Source organism: Bufo gargarizans, chromosome 8 (assembly GCF_014858855.1).
Source record: "Bufo gargarizans isolate SCDJY-AF-19 chromosome 8, ASM1485885v1, whole genome shotgun sequence".
NCBI lineage: Eukaryota > Metazoa > Chordata > Amphibia > Anura > Bufonidae > Bufo > Bufo gargarizans.
Window position 1 is genome coordinate 20,309,672 of NC_058087.1, and position 18,416 is coordinate 20,328,087.

At 43.4% G+C, this 18,416-nt stretch overlaps 1 protein-coding gene across 1 annotated transcript in view; it reads left to right on the forward strand.

Moving 5' to 3' along the window:
• The window catches only part of BAZ2B (bromodomain adjacent to zinc finger domain 2B), a 172,780-nt gene that overhangs the window by 118,382 nt on the left and 35,982 nt on the right, over nt 1–18,416 (forward strand). Inside the window, 7 exon segments of the mRNA XM_044302621.1 lie at nt 5,166–5,183; nt 5,185–5,235; nt 5,237–5,378; nt 6,334–6,426; nt 6,513–6,574; nt 9,739–9,804; nt 14,873–14,938. Coding sequence (XP_044158556.1) covers nt 5,166–5,183; nt 5,185–5,235; nt 5,237–5,378; nt 6,334–6,426; nt 6,513–6,574; nt 9,739–9,804; nt 14,873–14,938 — 498 coding nt within the window.

The window sequence follows — 18,416 nt, forward strand, 5'->3', positions numbered from 1 at the left end:
ATCAAACTTGCCTTTGGTAGGTAATTCTGTATCTTCTAAATCTCAGACCCTTTGAATAGTGTTGATCTGACTTCCTCCAATTTCTACTTACATGACAATTAATAACATTTGGTCAACAGACTCAATTACTCGTTGTGCATTACACCAATGGGCCCACATGTAAAGGGACATCATGAACTAGTTTATTGAGATTTCTTAGAAGTTAGAAAAACGCTGGAGGATCTGACAAGGAACGATCAGAATAATAAGAGGCGAAACTAAAGAAGATATATCGAAGACATCTAAGTAAAGCATCAGCTTTAAAGATGGATGCAGCGCCTTTGATTCCGGTCCTGATTAGAAGGCTACTTGGAGATAGATGATAGGAGTTCACGTTTTGATCTTCAGTTTATAGTTCGTGAGCGGCATCGTTAGTGGCTTATTACTGCGGAGACCTTGTAAAGTATAAGTTGAGTTCTGCTTTTTTGAGTCCTCCTTAGTGGTAATGACGTGCTCGGAACATATTCCATTCGTCTTACTATGACACCGGGTGGTAGTTGTAGGCTAGCGAGTGTCTTGTGTTCAATATGAGATGCAAAAGTGTAAGATGCAAAACTCCACGAGGCACATTTACTAAAGACTGGAGTTTCATAGGACAGTCTTAGTAAAAAAAAAAAAATTAGTTGGAATAAGATGCATCATATTTATTAGGAGGCACACACAAAGTTGTCTCATATTATGCCGGAAACTTAAAATTGTACACCAGCTACGGACTGGAGTTGATTTCTGAAATAATTTACACCAGTTTTCCAGCATAAAATGTGTTAAATCTGCCCCTTTATTTTAAGTTGTGGTGGAAACTGTTAAAAAGTCCCATGTTTTTGCACAAAATTAAGTTTGCAGAAATATTCTTGACTGGTAAGTGCCTTAGAACCTGTGCTCCTATAACTTTTACCATGCCCGACCTTTCTTTCCCCTGACCTCTGTCTTTGGGGGAGAGTTGGAAGGCAACCATTCACATTAGGCTGTGTCCAGGTGTTTCTGAAGGGGCCATCGTACTTCAAAAAGCATCGGCATCCTTTAGGCGTTGCTTGCCTTTACTCTAGCTCTGAATGTCCAACACAGGCCCTGTATTAGGGGATACATGCATGTCCGTTGGAGCAAATGTTTCTGTTTATTTCCCATTTATGTGACATTGGGGAAGATTTCTGAAATTTAGTGCAAAAAAAAATAGTTACAGAATTACATAATAGTTGTAGAAAATAGTTACCTGTTCCAACATCTATCTAACAGTAGCTTTAATAATGTAATTTGTAAAAAAACACTTTTTTATTCACATTAGTGCATAGATCACTGTAAATACTTACAGGACACAAGGATCACTTCGCATTTTTATGTTCTGCTAATCCAGTGAAAAAGAACAAGTCGCTGAACACCAATTAACTGCATAGACAAATCTAATTTAGGAAGTACTAGTCAGCTCCCCTGTGCTTCACCGTTTATGATATCAATTTATAAAGCAGAATTTAAAGCGTTTGTCCCATTAGAACAGCTTACCCCCTATCCACATTCTGTAAGTTGTTGTAATGTACAGATGTAGCCAAGCTAAACCTGACTCTGAGAACACATGGCACGGTGTTATCTTGGTTATCTCGTGACAAAAGCCATTGAAATCCATTGAAAAGTAAGTTATATTTTTTCTTGCCATTCTTTACTTAACGCGTTAACCATCAAGTTTAGCTTGGCTGCATCTGTACAAGACTTGGCTTTTTCCTGTAGAGAAAGGAGCGGCAGCACGCATGCGTGTTCACTGCTATAAACATGGGCCATCGGTTCGAGCAATTGACAGGAGCACGAAGTTGGCACCTCGCCGATCAGATACTCACCCATATCCTGTGGGTGTTGGATAAGTTGTTGTAACAGGAGAACCCCTTTAAATTCCGGAAAAATTATATTATACCAGGTTCAAAAAACAATAATAAAAATAGGACTTGGCCATCTTTGTGACCAGGAGATAAAAAAAATTTTTGGCCACATTGGCTACAGGTCTGCTGAGATTTGCAGACCTCTGGCAAAATAATTTCGATAGGCTATGGAGGTGGCCTTGAGAATGACACATGCTTGATGCCAGAAATTAATTGTATTGAGACAGTATATGGGCAGTGGACATAAACTGACTAGCCCTAAATTGAAAATAATCCACAAAAAAAAAGAGAGTTTCCCTTTAAAGGGATTTTACAGGAGTAAGATGTGGATGACCTATCCTCAGGATAGGACATCAATATTTGGTCAGTGGAGGTCCAATTCCCAGCTCTCAGATCAGCTGTTTGAAGAGGCTGCGGTGCTCCAGTGAGCGCTGCAGCCTCCTCACACCATACCAAGCATAGCGCCGTGCATTGTATTGTGGCTGTGCTTGGTATTGCAACTCAGGCCCATTCACTTGAATAGAACTGAGCTGCACATAGGCCATGTGTCCAATGAACGTGACGTTTCTGGCCTAGGAGGACATCCGGAGCGACGCAGCCTCTTCAAACAGCTGATCGGCTGAGGTGTAGGGATTGGATCCCCACCGATCAGATATTTATGAGATAACGTGAAGACAGGCCATTAATATTGTATTCCTGCAAATCTCTTTAACTACAGACTGGGTAAAGACTTTTTGCCCTTTTTTTTTTTTTACTGAGCTCCTTGATTTTATTGCTTTGAGTTTCAGTATAAATTGTGTATGTCGATTAAATCATTAGAGGCCAAAAAATATATAGGAAATTGGTTTGTATGTTGTGCTTCTAGAACATATGCTCTTTTAAACGTTATTTATGACTTTCTTATTTCTGTAACATTTGTATTTTAAGTGAATCAATCCTTGGGATAGACCTTAAAATTAGGATTTGTGTAAGATGTGAACTTGTAGATACATTTGTTGATTTGCAGATCTGAGGGCAAGTTTAGAGTCCTGCACCTCCTGTTTCCCAATACGAGTATTCGGCAGACCATTGCCTTGAGCCTTCTTAGCCAGTGAGCAAAACCAAGATCACTTGATCTATTTCTCTTTTTTGCACCAAGGGCAAGCGATGCACAATACAGGGGTATAATGACAGCATTTTCATGGGTAACATCATCATTTAGTTTTTTTATATGTCACTTGGTGCTTTATATTTTGGGTGAAGTTTTTCCTTCTGTTGTATAGAATTCAATAGAAGGGTTATCTGTACAGATTAACACATTATTTTAATTAACTATATATTAAATTACATTATTGTACATCTATGTCATCTCAAAGAGATGTAAGTGCTTTGTGGGAATAGTTTTCTGATATGTGAGCCATCTCCACCCAGTATCAAAGAGGTGATTTGGGTGGAATTAGGTTTTAGTTTTATTGCTCTAGCATAGGTCAGTGATTTCCAACCTTAATACCTTGGAATAGCCTTAAAAAATGTTCCACTACCAGTAGAACCCCTGCTCCCACTTCTGCCGTAAAGAAGCCTGATATAGGGATAAGACTCTGTATGGATATCACAATGGAAACCAGTGGACCCCCCTTATCAGTCGGGGTTTGTTTTTTGGTGCTGTTGGTATTCGTGGTCCAATCTATTCAGCACTGGTTTTGTAGTTTTTCGTTTTTGTAATGAAAAGCACAACTTAAACATTCTGTAATTCTATATTCCGAGGAACATACCATGCCATAGGAGCAATGAGAAGGCTGACACAGGTTTTCCTTACAACAATAGGAAATGTGAGTCAGCTCACCACCATTAATTCCATTCTCTTGCATGGAGGGAAGCAATCTGCATTGGTATCGGAAGAAACTGTGATTTCCAAAAACAATATTCTCCACTCCAGCTCTCATGAACTTAAAATCTTGAGTTCTTTATTCTGTGATGTATAAAAAACACCATAGTGAGTATGGCAAAAGAAGCTTACGTGTTCAAACAAATCACATTGTTCTTATAGCTTGGTTAAGAACAATGCAATTTGTTTGAGGTGTAAAAGTGTAATTTCAGTGTACGGACTATGTTGTTTTTAAAGATTATGGAATTAAGAACTGAAGATCTTAACTCCATGGGTGCCATAGGCACAATATTCTTTTTCAAATTCACAAGTTTCCACTCCCTACTGTAGAAGTGACAGCTTTGCTGCTGCTGTCTTTTGGGGAGCCCCTTACTGGGCTCCAGCGAACCCTGGTTGGGAAATAATAGTCTAGGCAATGGATCCCTGCTTGGCAACAAAATCATACATTTCATTATTTATTCCTTGTTTAAAATAGTTTTCCAAGACTTTTATACGGATGACCTATCCAGTATCTGATCAGTGGGGGTCCGACACCAGGGCCCCCCACCAATCGAGGAGGCATCGGCACTCACAGTAGTGCTGCAGCCTTCTCGCAGCCTAGGCTAAGCCATGTGACGTCACGTTAATCGATCACATGACTTAAGCGCAGCTCAGTCCCATTGAAGTGATTGGGACTGAGCTGCCATACCAAGAACAGCCACTATCAAATGGATGGCGCTGTGCTTCGTGAGCCTAGAGAAGGTGGCAGCACTACTTTGAGCGCCAGTGACTTCTCAAACAGTTGTTTGGCGAGCGGCCCGGGTGTTGAACCTCACCGATCAGATGCTGATGACTTATCCAGAGGATACATTCTCAGTAAAAAAAAGTCTCCGGCTTTTCAGTAAATCCCATCCTTTCTTCTGTCTTGTGAAAGAAAGATCGTTCCGTTAGTATTTACCCGTCTGTGCTTCCGCGCTCACACAGGCCGCAGGCTCTTCCCCTTGGGTCTCGACTGGATGTCTTCCCTTCTCCTCCTGTTCAGTTGCGTTTACTATTATACAGCTAAACAGGAAGAGAAAGGCAGAAATCCAATTGGGACCCGAGCGGAAGAGCCCACAGCCTGCGTGAGGGCAGCAGAGATGGCGACCTCGGCAGAGCAATGGATGGATATGTACTAACTAAACCATCTTTCTTCCACAGGACAGAAGAAAGGCCAGATTTACTAAAAAGTCTAGTGAACCCCTTTAATTATTGAATACAACAATCCTTTCCAGTATATTTTACATATCTAACTGATGAGTTACATGCTGCAATAAGCACAACATGAGTATCTACACTGCATGTGCATTGTGCCTGGTAGTTGTGGTGGCAGCAGTGCTCTTCCATAGTCACAATCAACCCTCTTTTTCTTTCTTAAGGGACTGCAATGGTGTCTTCCTAAACGAGGAGGAAATTGTTCCACGTATCAGAGCAATGGAAGGACGCAGGGGGACGACCGCCTAATCCAGAGAGGCAGCTTGCTAGAGAGGAATCAAGGCTGAGACGCAGGAAAGGACGACCGCCAAATGTGGGAAACCCTGATTTTGCTGTGAACGATGAAGCGAAGCTCTTCAGAAAGCTTCAAGCACAAGGTAGGTGTTTTAGCTCCATGCTAAATAGTTAGAGATCGGTGCCATGCACACCACTGTTTCCGTATGGTGGTCCGCAAAACATGGAGCCACAAAATACAGATACCTTCCCTGTGCAATCCACATTTTTCTCACTCATATCACTAGAAATGACTATTCTTGTCTGCAATATGAAAAAAAATAATGTTCTATAATTTGCAGAACAGACATATGGAGGCAGGCAGCACATGGATGACGTCCGTGTGCTGTCTGTTTTCGGTTTTGGTTTTTGCGGAGTCCGTCTGAAAAAAAGGGGATCTGACATGGATGCAAAAATATGGTGATGTGCATGAGCCCTCAGAAGGACATTAGACCTAGCGTGTGTTACTATTCTTTCTTTTGCTATATTCCTGTATAGATATTACCAATGGCATACCCAGATTGTACCTGGGTGATCTATTAGCCACACCAAATAATGGCCCTCACAAATTTTCAGGGAAACTGTGAACTCTGCCGAAGGCCAAGCTTAAAAGTTAGCGATAACAGCCGACTATTATAAGAAGCTCTAAAGACATACAGGTGAAACTCGAAAAATTAGAATATCGTGCAAAAGTTCATTTATTTCAGTAATGCAACTTAAAATTATGAATATTGTGAAAAAGTTCAATATTCTAGGCTGAAAGTGTCACACTCTAGTCAGCTAATTAATCCATACCCCTGAGCAAAGGGGACCTGAGATTGTGACTTTGGGGTTTCATAAGCTGTAAGCCATAATCATACAAATTATAACAAATAAAGGCTTGAAATATCTCGCTTTGCATGTAATGAGTCTCATATGTTAGTTTCACCTTTTAAGTTGCATTACTGAAATAAATGAACTTTGCACGATATTCTAATTTTTTCGAGTTTCACCTGTACTAACAGGAACACGTATGATTGTGCCCGTCTCATGGTTTTGTGTCTTTTTCCTGGTTCATAGAAATCGCCAGACAAGCTGCACAAATAAAACTTCTGCGAAAGCTTCAGAAACAAGAACAAGCGCGCGCAGCGAAAGAGGCAAAGAAACAACAAGGTAGAAATACGGAGCCGATGTTCTTTCTTACAACATGTTCTATTGCCAAGTGTCTCAAGCTAAAAGTTCCCGTGTTTGTGTTCCAGCTATTATGGCGGCAGAAGAGAAACGGAAACAAAAAGAGCAAATTAAGATGATGAAGCAACAGGTAACATTCTAAGACTAGACATTAGATATCGATATGTTCTACTATATGCAAATATTATTTAATCATATACATTTAAAATGCAGAACTCTGCAATCCTTCATGTATATTACAGGGAAGCGCCTGTGGAGCAAGACTTATTTAAAGGGTGTGGGGATTCGCTCTGGTAGTTAGGATAAGCGGGCGCAGTACAGAGGCAAAATACAAGTTCGTAATTCAAGCTTCAGTGTTTATTCACTTTTGCAGTGTTGGTGTTACTTCACACCCAATGTCAAGTTAATATAACAAACAGTCACCTTGGTGGCAGTTCTGCCTCAGAAGAGTCCAAATACAGGCTTTAGGCGGCCTGTTCCCCTGACATACGGGTCTCAGCTCTCCAGCCCAGCACAGGCCTCAGACCCCAGCACACAGACATGGCTTTTGAGCCTAGCTGCCTATTTAAGGACAGCCAGATGCTGCCAAAACCTGGACTGGCACTTAAAATCTGGTCCGGTATTTGACCTCACCTGGCTGTAAATCAGCCCAGCAACACATGCTGGGAGGAAAATACCTGTTTTCCCAGACCAAACCTCTCACTGTGTCACAGGGGTTATCCCACAAATATGGAAATGAAAAAATGGAAATCAGGCATCATATAGTACATGATGGTTTCTTTCTAACAAAGCTAGAATCCAGCCCTGTACCTCACACGGACCCAGAGATCTCCCCGTTCATTGCTCCAATTAATTAATCAGATTTTTGTGAAGCTGGCAGTTCAGGGGCTGTGTGAGTCCCTATCACAACTCACGGAGGCTTGAAGGATGTAACTGAGCATGTGTGTCCACTGTCAGCGAGGTGGATAGAAAAATAAGAAAAAAAAAAACAGCAGGTGGCGATATGCTGATACTTTTATTGAATAACTCACTAGCTATGCTACATTTTTTATTACACGCAGTTACCAAAGTATTCGGATCCAGGTGCTGCTTTGAAAGCTGCAGAATCTTTTTTTTTGTTGGACAACTTCTTAAAGTATTAATTGTTTAAAGGGTCGTTTTACTCCTCTTAGCTTACAGCTGTTGACAGATGGTATTGCAGGTTCTGCCAACAGTCCAAAAATTGCAGGGACTGTGCCTAATATTCTGAGACAATTCTATCAAATTCCAGTGGTCTCGGCCCAAAAATTTGTGGGGCTTTTGTAAGTTCTGCCCAAAGGTTGGCACTCCTGGGTGGGTTCCTGGCATTTCCAAGGCGGGGAATTAATTCCCCCTTCTAACTTGAATGCAGATAGATAAATATATGTGAAGAGTGGGAATATATTCAGATGTGTATACAGTATATAGTTCCTAGGATCTGTCTATACGCTATTGTGGTATACATCTATCGTACTGTATGCGCTGGAATATTTGTTCGATGTATATGCCAAGTGTATCACTAGTCTTCTATGTGTCCTTTTGGCATACACCTGGGTGGTCTGGTTATGCATAGCATGTTTTTTTTTTTTGTACTATAGTCAACTATGCTGTTCAATGTACAAGAGTTTTTTCCGGTGTATACACTGGATGTACGCCACAAACAGAGCCTTAGTCAGGGCATGCAGCTTTCTGACTCCTGAGACCAAATTTGCTGTATCTGTAAATTTATCACCCTTTTCTGAAACTTCTTGAAGAACATCTCTCTATCTTAAAGGAGTTTTGCCAATGGTAATATCCCCTATTATTATTAAAGCGCTGTTCATTCCATGGCGCTGTACATAGGTTAAGCGGTGCAAATACATAATACAGACAATTGCACTAAGCATGAACAAGACGAGTTACAGACTGGTACAGAAGGAGAGAGGACCCTGCCCCGAGGGTTTACAATCCCCTATCCACAGGATAAGGGATAACTAACTGATTGATGGGGGTTTCATAATTTAGTCCTAGCCAATCGCCAGGCCAAGTATGCGTCTTATGGGGACTGCTGGAAATAACTAGATTTTTATACTTACCAAAAGTGTGCAAAGACGACCTGGCAGCCGCCTTGCATACCAGAAGGGCCGAAGCCCCGTGATGCACTGCCCAAGAGGCCCCCACTGCCCGAGCAGAATGAGCAGTAACCCGGAAGGGTGGGGCCCGGTCACTGACGCGGTACGCTTTCACAATGGCCAAACGAATCTATCGGGAAATGAAAGTTTTAGAAGCAGCCAGCCCTCGTCTCGGTCCCTCTGGAATGACGAACAGGGAATCCGTCCGCCGGAAGGATGACGTCTGGGACAGATAGATGCAAACGGCTCGTACCAAATCCAGAGCGTGGAGCGACTGCTCCCGAGGATGAGACGGGTCAGGATAGAGTGCTTCTCCCCACCCTCACCCCCTCCTGACCGGAGAACAACGCCTGGAGGGGACAAGGCCTCCCAAGGTTATTAAGAAGGGGAGGGAGGAGGAAGGAGGGGAGCACTTTGGGGTTCAGAAATACTCACCCATTCGTCTTCTGCCCCCCTGGCTCCAGCCTGATCACCACCTTTGGTGTGCAGCCCCTTTGGGGGGTGGGGGGCACTACACCGGAAACAGAGGGGACTTGTGGTGGGTGGTCGCGGTGATCCGAAGGCTGGTGGGATGCAGAGGCTTTAAGAACCTCTGGTCCTTCTTGGCTCCTGGAGACAGTGAACGAGCAGCAGGCTTGGGGGACCCCCTGATCTCCCGTCTCCTGGGTGGGAATGCAATCAGCCAGTACTGCCTGAAATCCCGCTAAAAGGAAAGAAAAAGAAAAATCAAAAAAAGGAAAAAAAATTGCAGACCTGCAAAGCAGGGAGGTCTGCCTCCTACAGACACTAAGCTAAAACTGATTTAGCTTAGATCACACCTTTGTGCTTAGTGTCCGCCTCCTAGTGGCAACAGCTATACCCATGGTGAAGCAGGTCTCCCCCAATGATACGGATGAGAAAACCAAGCGTTGTACTTGTATACTTACATACTTACCTACTGTACAACTAAGCTGAGTGACAATCCTCATGGCAGCTATGAGGGCATCTGCTAATGCTTTCTCAGAGAAAACTACAAATAAGAACTATTGGCATTGAATAAATAAAAAAATTAAGGGCAATATGTGCATTTTCTGGTGGAAATGTTTTTTTCATTAGAAGTCAATAGTAAAATTGTGATAGCATTTAATGTACAATTTTCTTTCATAACTCTGTCTTACAATTTTAGGAAAAAATCAAGAGAATTGAGCAGATACGAATGGAAAAAGAACTACGAGCCCAACAAATTCTGGAGGTATAAGGGAGTATCTGCTGCTCTGATCTTACTGCGTATATTATATGTCGTATTGCACTTCTTTGTGGTACTTGGGGTACACGGGGCATGTATGTACAGACCGCTGTTATCTTTATCTACTACATTCAGGCTTAGTCCTCATGCACATAGCAGAGGCAATGCTTCAGATGTTACATGGCATGCTTTTCAGAGGCATATGAAGGAACTGTAAGGCCCCACAGACGTCTACTGCCAATAATTATTTGAGGGATTGTCCGACCAAAAGTGAAAATTCAGCAGAGGCGAGGTGGGTGTGAAAGAGTCACACACCTTATGCAGTGCTATGGATGCTGTTCTGACCATTTCCAGTCCCTACTGGACCGGAGGTAAAGAGTGTTGCCACTCATGGGCCGGTGGCAGTTACTTGCTGTGCTCATTGGTGCAAGAACAGCATGTGAGCACTGGGCCTCTGCAGTGACATGCCATTTTTGCACACGTGACCACTGTAACCAGTGACTGCAACGGTCATGTGAACGAGAACGACACGTCATCACATCCCGAAATGGTGTGTATAGAAGCCACGGTGCTGCACGGGTGGAACCTTCATGAGGTGAGTGAATTTTTTTTTTTTACACTCCTCACCGAATTTTCTTAATTAAAATTTTTGGTCAGGCAATCCCATTAATTAATGGGGCCACCTGGGATATTTGATTATAAATCGCTTGCATGTAGATATTTAAAATATATATTGGAGGTACATTACGTATAAGTAATATTTGATTTTATTATATGTGTTTATATTTTATTTTAACATTTTTTTCATTGAAAGTTTTGTGTTTGTATTTGAAAGACACAGTAGCATCAGCTATAGGAGTTTTTCTTTATGCAAACTGGGGCATTGTGCCATACGTGTGAGCGGTATCATTTAGGCTACTTTCACACTTGCGTTCGGGGTTCCGCTTGTGAGTTCCGTTTGAAGGCTCTCGCAAGCGGCCCCGAACGGATCCGTACAGCCCTAATGCATTCTGAGTGGATAAGAATCCGCTCAGAATGCATCAGTCTGGCTCCGTTCCGCCTCCATTCCGCTCAGCAGGCGGATCCGTCCAGACTTACAATGTAGGTCAACGGGGACAGATCCGTCTGACTAAGGCCTCTTTCACACTATCGTTTTTTTTTTTCCGTTTTGCGGTCCGTTTTTTGCGTTCCGTATACGGTCCGTATACGGAACCATTCATTTCAATGGTTCCGCAAAAAAACGGAATGTGTTCCGTATTTCCGTTTTTCCGTTCTGTTGAAAAGATAGAACATGTCCTATATTTGGCCGCAAATCACGGTCCGTGGCTCCATTCAAGTCAATGGGTCCGCAAAAAAAACGGAACACATACGGAAATGCATCCGTATGTCTTCCGTATCCGTTCCGTTTTTTGCGGAACCATCTATTGAAAATGTTATGCCCAGCCCAATTTTTTCTATGTAATTACTGTATACTGTATATGCCATACGGAAAAACGGAACGGAACAACGGAACGGAAACGGAACCACAACGGAAGCAAAAAACGGAACAACGGATCCGTGAAAAACGGAACGCAAAACACTGAATTCAACATACTGTAGTGTGAAAGAGGCCTAACAATTAGACTTAGATTTTTTACAGAAATATAATGCAGACTGATCCGTTCTGAACGGATCTAAGCGTTTGCATTATAGGTGCGGATCCGTCTGTGCGGACACCAGACGGATCCGCACCGAATGCAAGTGTGAAAGTAGCCTTAGCTCTACTGATATTTTTACCTGGATACATTTGCATAAGGAGCGGTAACAGAAGATAATTGTGCGTAAATGATCGGTGACACTTTGATTTGGTCTCCACTCTCTTAATGTAAAGGTGTATTACAATTAGTATTGACACAAACTAATTACTAGTATAAGGCAGGACTCTGCTACAGCAGCACTAAAGGCGGATATCCTTTTACACGGCCAGGTTTATCACAGTGACAGATGCATGAAGTATTCTTAAAGTGAAATTCCCCCTTTTTACAACATGTCACAGTTGAATTATCACAATTCAGCTTTTGCTGTAAAATAAATCAGCCCTCCATGCCTGACTTCCCGGTTAGACTTGTGTTTATACACAACAGCCAATCAGAGGGGGGGGGCAGGGGGGAGGAGCAGAAGCCTGAACCAATGAGGAGATAGGAGGCGTGTCTCAGACTACCTTACACTCACTGTAGGCACTGTAGCTAAAGTGTAGTCACAACTCTGCTCTAATGGAGCTGAGCTAAAAGGCAGCCAAGTACCAAGATCGGAGGATAAATAGAATACATGTGATTTTAAGCTCCAGATTAGACGGTCACTTAAAAACAAGTGGAAGAAAGCAAAATATTTGCAGAGTTTCTCATCTTTTATTGGAGAGTATTGCCTTTAAGAGATTCCCAGACTGGATCCTGTGGAGTAGAAGCGGGGTGAGCATATACCACATAGAGCCTCTATGCAAGAACAGTATATGAGTCCCTTGCTATCTAAGGGCTCGTTCACACGAACGCGTGCTGCCCGTTGCCGTATTGCGGACCGCGTTTGCGGATCCGCAATACACGGGCACCATTCCGTGTGCATTCCGCATCACGGGTGAGGACCCATTCACTTCAATGGGTCCGCAAATCCAGAGATGCGGAATGGAAGCAGGGAACGGAACACTACTGGGGTTTCGTTCCGTGCCTCTGCTCCGCAAAAAGATAGAACATGCCCTATCTTTTTGCGGATCGGAGGGATCGCGGACTCAATTCAAGTGAATGGCTCCACGATCCTCATGCAGCTGCCCCATGGATGGTGCCCGTGCATTGCGGACCGCAGTTTGCGGTCCACAGCATGGGCTTCACACGTTCGAGTGAACGAGCCCTAAGGCTACTTTCACATTTGCATTTTTGACAGATCCGGCAGGTATCGGCAAAAACCCTTCAGTTTTTGATAATACAACCGGCTGCATCCGTCATGAATGGATCTGATTGTATCATCTTTAAAATAGTAATGACGGATCTCGCATTAAAACGATTGTAAGTCAATGGGTGCGGGATCCGTTTTCTATGGTGTCAGATCTGGCACCACTGACTGTGTGTCATGCCGGTTCCGTTTTGCGCCACATCCCATGCATTCTGGTGCACTCCTTTCTGTTTAGTTCAGTTTTGTCCCCATTAAGAATGAATGGGGACAAAACGGAAGCGTTTTTCTCCGGTATTGGGATCCTCTGCTGGATCTCAATTCCAGGAAAAGAAAAACGCAGATGTGAAAGTAGCCTAATAGTTCATCACAGAGTACCCACTTTCTGTAAAAGGGGTTGACCCAGGAAAGGATATGCCATCAGTGTCAGATAGGTGCAGGTGCCAACTCTAGGATCCGCTCCAGAACAGAGCCCCAGAAGTGGAGGAGAGCATGCCACCTCTCCATTCACTGCTATGGGACTGCCAGAAATAGCAGAGCCAGTGCTTGGTTATTTTGGGAATTCCCATAGTGGTGGACGGAGGGTGGCTGGCTTCCCTCCCTTCACTTCAGGGGCCCCATTCTGGAGGTAGGAGTGGGTACCAGAGGTGGGACTCGCACCTATCTGATATTGATGGCATATCCTAGCGACGTGTAGCCATCGATGTCCCAGACGGGAATACCCCTCTAACAATCAACGAATCATTGTGAGCTATGCAATTTATTAGGTCAGTGCCTTGGACGCAATCTAATAGACAGCGTCATGGTGGGACTGCCTTACTGTCCAGGTCTCGCACGTGGCACGGAGAGGAGTAATGCACAGTGTTCATTTAGCTTTACTTTTTGTGATCTGAAGACAAAATGATTGTTAGACGGCGGCAGTGGATTCATTGCACTGCATCCAATGCCGTTTTACGTGGGAAATGTGCACAGACATGATTCATGTAGGATGCACTTCGTGTAAGGGTCAATCCACACGTCTGCAAATTGCGGATCCGCAAAACACGGACCCCTGCAATGTGTGATTCGCAATTTGCATACCGCACATCACAGACACTATAATAGAAAATTGCGGACAAGAATAGGACATGTTTTATTTTTTCAGGAACGGAATTGCGGATCCCGAAAAAGCGAATGCAGATCCCAAAAATGCGGATGCGGATACCGGAAATGCGGATTCGCATCCGATCCAGCCCCATTGAAAGTGAATGGGTCCGCAAATTGCGCAACAAATGCGGACCCAAATTACGGACGTGTGAATGGACCCTAACAGACTTTTTATGGGTGATAGATTATTGCACATGAACGACAACGCCAAGCCAGGGTTATGCAATAGAAACGCGTTATACTGTATCTAACCCCTTAATATTAAATGTTTGATTCAGGATGATGAGCCAGTGACGGAGCGTCAATATGAAGGGTCTCACCTAAGGGCTTATGCACACGACAGTATTTTGCGTTCAGTATACTGGACGTTTTTTGAGTTCAGTATGCGGAACATATACTTGAACCATTCATTTCAATGGTTCAGCAAAAAATACTGAAGTGTCTCCGTGTGCATTCCGTTTCAGTATTTCCGTATTTCCGTTCTGTTGAAAGATAGAACATGTCCTATTCTTGTCCGCAAATCACGTGCTTGGCTCCATTCAAGTCAATGGAACCGCAAAAAAAACGGAACACATACGGAAATGCATCCGTATGTCTTCCAGTATCCGTTCCGTTTTTGCTGAACCATCTATTGAAAATGTTATGCCCAGCCCAATTTTTTCTATGTAATTACTGTATACTGTATATGGCATACAGAAAAACGGAACAGAAAAACGGAAAGAAAACGGAAACACAACGGAAACAAAAAACGGAACAACAGGATCCGTAAAAAACGGACCGCAAAACACTGAAGAAGCAATACTGTCGTGTGCATGAGCCCTTAGCCGCACACCCATTATTTAATTGGCAAGCGGACTATAGGCATTAGCATGCAGGAGAAGCAGGGCCCTATTGTGCACTGTATTGTTCTGTCACCCAGTAGGACGTGAGGCTTGCTCTAGCATCTGATAACGTGTTCAGATTGTAGTTGTGCTGTTGCATGACCTTGAGACCTGTTTTGCATGCACAGGCTAAAAAGAAAAGGAAAGAAGACGCAGCAAATGCCAAAATATTGGAGGCCGAGAAACGAATAAAGGTTAGTTTAGATAAGAGCATCATTTGCAACCATTTTCTATCTGACTTGCACTGGTTAGGGTCTGTAGACGGAGAGACATGCTTTTGTTAGAATCTACAGCAAGGATGCACAAGGGCCCCCGGGGCCACACAGTCAAATTGCTTTTTAAGAAGAGGGTCTCATTAATGCTAAAACACAGTGTCCAGCTTTGCTGACTGTGGATCTAAACATTTGGATTGATTAGTTTCTTAGCATATTCCTTTTGGGGATATTTTCCTTTATTTTTGGGGATACACGGAGCTCCACATTTCTCACCTCCCAGTACATGATGAAATTATCTTTGCCTTCAGCCTCCACTAAGGGGGAGCTCAATAATATAGTCATATACAGTGAACTCCCTGAATGATGGCTTCCCATGATTTTGCCGACTGTTCCGTGCAAATTATGGTCCCCAATGCACGGGCACCATCTGTATGGCTGCTGCACACGGATGAAGACCCATTCAACTTGAATGGTTCCGTGATCCAGCCACATTGCAAAATAAAAAATAGAACATGTTCTAATTTTTTGCAGTGTGGAGGCACGGACAGAAAACCATATAAGCGCTTTGTAGTGCTTCCATAGGGTTCCGTGCCTCCGTTCCGCACTGCACCTTCCAGATTGCGGACCCAAATTAATGGGTTCCCATCTGTGATGTGGTGCACAAACGTCCGGAGCCCATATATTGCGGACCCACTGTTTGCGGGACGCAATATGGTCACCTGCCAACAACAGCACTAAGGCTGGCTATACACATTAGTTAGCTGTTGGCCAAGCACTTGTTTGGCAGACCGCTACCTCCCCCTCCCTGCTCCATACACATGCACACTTGGCTTCGCCCAGTATGCATATCTACTGAACCATATCTGCCAAACAGATCACGATCTCTTCTGAAAACAAAAGGATTGAGCATGTTGAAATTCAACAGCCCAATTCTTCTTCCTTGCAACTTCCATTGAAGGAGAGTTGGGAGACCCCCATACAAACTATAGAGTTGCCTGATCCCACCAAAATCAAAGTCGGCTCTGCTGCGCTGAAACCTATGTACATAAATGAAAACGTAGTTGCAGTCAAAAATGAACAAGATGTCAATTTATTCAGAATAGTTCCAGGTAGAATAACAAAAGAATAGCACAATCCAGAGTCCGACGTAAAGATGCTCCAGAATTGTATTTCATTACTAAAAGAGACAAGTCAGAAGCATTAGCAGGAGCTCTTGGATATTCCAGTCCTAAATAAAGTTAAATCGCTTGACATGACCCCCAATCCATCTGGTAGGAAAAGCTAGCTTGACTGCTTCTCTGATGGATACAATATATTAATAGAGATGCGTGGACATTTTTCCATTCATTCTCCACCATGGCCGTCTCACTAAGCAGATTGGGGGTCAGGGGACCTGGATCGCAGTATCAGGAGCCCAAACTATCAGATCTTTAGGCCTCCTGCACACGAATGTATGTGTTCCGTGCAATTTGCGGTCCCCAATGCACGGAGAACGTTCGTGCATTGCCCGTTCCGCAAAAAGATAGAGCAAGTTCTATCTTTTTGCAGAACTGAAGTACAGAACGGAACCCCGCAGAAGCACTCCGTAGTGCTTCCGTAGGGTTTCGTATTTCCGGATTCGCAGACCCATGATGCGGAATGCACACGGAACGGTGCCAGTGTCTTGCGGATCCGCATATGCGGCAACGAGACCCCTACGTTCGTGCGCAGGAGGCCTTAGTTAGTGTATAAAGAAAGTTTCTAATTTGTTTTGTGTTTCAGTTCCTTTCTGTTTGCGGCTGATGAATGGAAACATTTACCAGTACATAACTTCTCACAGCTGAGGTTTTGCTATAATTGTATCCATTCTAGGCAATCCTCATAGGACAACAAGACAAGTCTCTTGTTCTGATCCTATACTGAAAAATAAAAAGTATTAGGCTAGATCTACACGACGACATTTGTCGCGCGACAGATAGGGCACAACTACACTGCAACATTTGTCGCGTGACATTTTGTTGCACCAATGTCGTGCGACAATTTTACATTGGTGCAACAAAATGTCGCGCGACAAATGTCGTCGTGTAGACCTAGCCTTAGTGCAGGTAAAATGTATCAGACTGGAGGCCAAAGGAATGTCTAGACTGAAAACTTCATAGCAAACGTTCTGATATTTGGAGGACGCCGGTCTTAATAGCCCTATACCTGGCGGTGGATCCGCTGGAGTTATGAAGAGGCGCCGCCTCTACATAACTTTGGTGGATCCTCCCCAACTTCTAAATGTAAGCCAGCTTCCTTGCTGTCTTACATTTAGATAATTTTCTATGTCTAAAACCGGCATAGAAAATAATAAATGAGACGGGCCTGCCGGCCCACGCCATGCCCACAATTTTAAATCTAGGCATGAGGGAGGAGAAGTCACAGATTGTGGAAATACGTCTAACTTAGGCATATTTCTGTTTGACAAATGACCCCCTAGGTGCCCAAGACACCCCAATGCCGCAGACAATTGTGGAGGACATGGCTGCGGTGGCACGGGGAGGAGTGATCACTATGCCATCGCTCTTTCCCATGCAGATCGCTATTACACAGTACAATCTGCCGCCGGCACCATTGTGATTTTTAAGCATGCGTTCGCTTGTTCATGTGGCATTTGGAGGCAGTATTAGACCGCCAGATGATTGCTAACAAGCGTTCATAGTAATGCTCGTTAGCGATCATCTGCCAGAAATTCTTTCAGTTTAATACACCCTTAAGAGTGGATGTGAGCAAGGAAATTACTTTAAACTGTATTTAGATAAAACAGAATAACCTCAAATTAACCTGAATAAATAAAAAAGACAACCTTAAACTATCCTGCTGGGAGCACGAATGGACTAGAAGTATGTAGACGGTCTGTATAAGCAATCATAGACATGTAACCTCACCAGTGGATGGATTTAGGCTGTGTGTATTATTCCAGGTTCAGTCACTTGTATACATAAAGCACTTGCGGATGGTTAGTCTCAAACCCTACTTCTAATTAAGCTCCCCGTGACAGCCTCCATAGTTGCCCTGAATATTATTGAATTGACTACGCCGCACTTTAAAGGGTTTTAGACTTGATTTAAGTGCAGATTAAGGCCTCTTACACACAACGTATGTATTTTGCGGTCTGCAAAAAAACGGATCCGCAGAAAATACGGTTGACGTCCGCGTGCATTCCGTATTTTGTGGAACGGAACAGCTGGCCCCTAATAGAACAGTCCTATTCTTATCCGTAATGCAGACAATAATAGGACATTTCTATTTTTTCTGCGGAATGGAAATATGGAAATACGGAAATAGAATGCACAAGGAGTACCTTCTGTTTTTTTGCGGACCCATTGAAATGAATGGTTCCGTATACGGTCCGCCAAAAAAGCGGAATGAAAATACGTTCGTGTGCAAGAGGCCTAAGAAACTGGAAAAGCAGACACGTCGAGCTAAATGTGGTAAA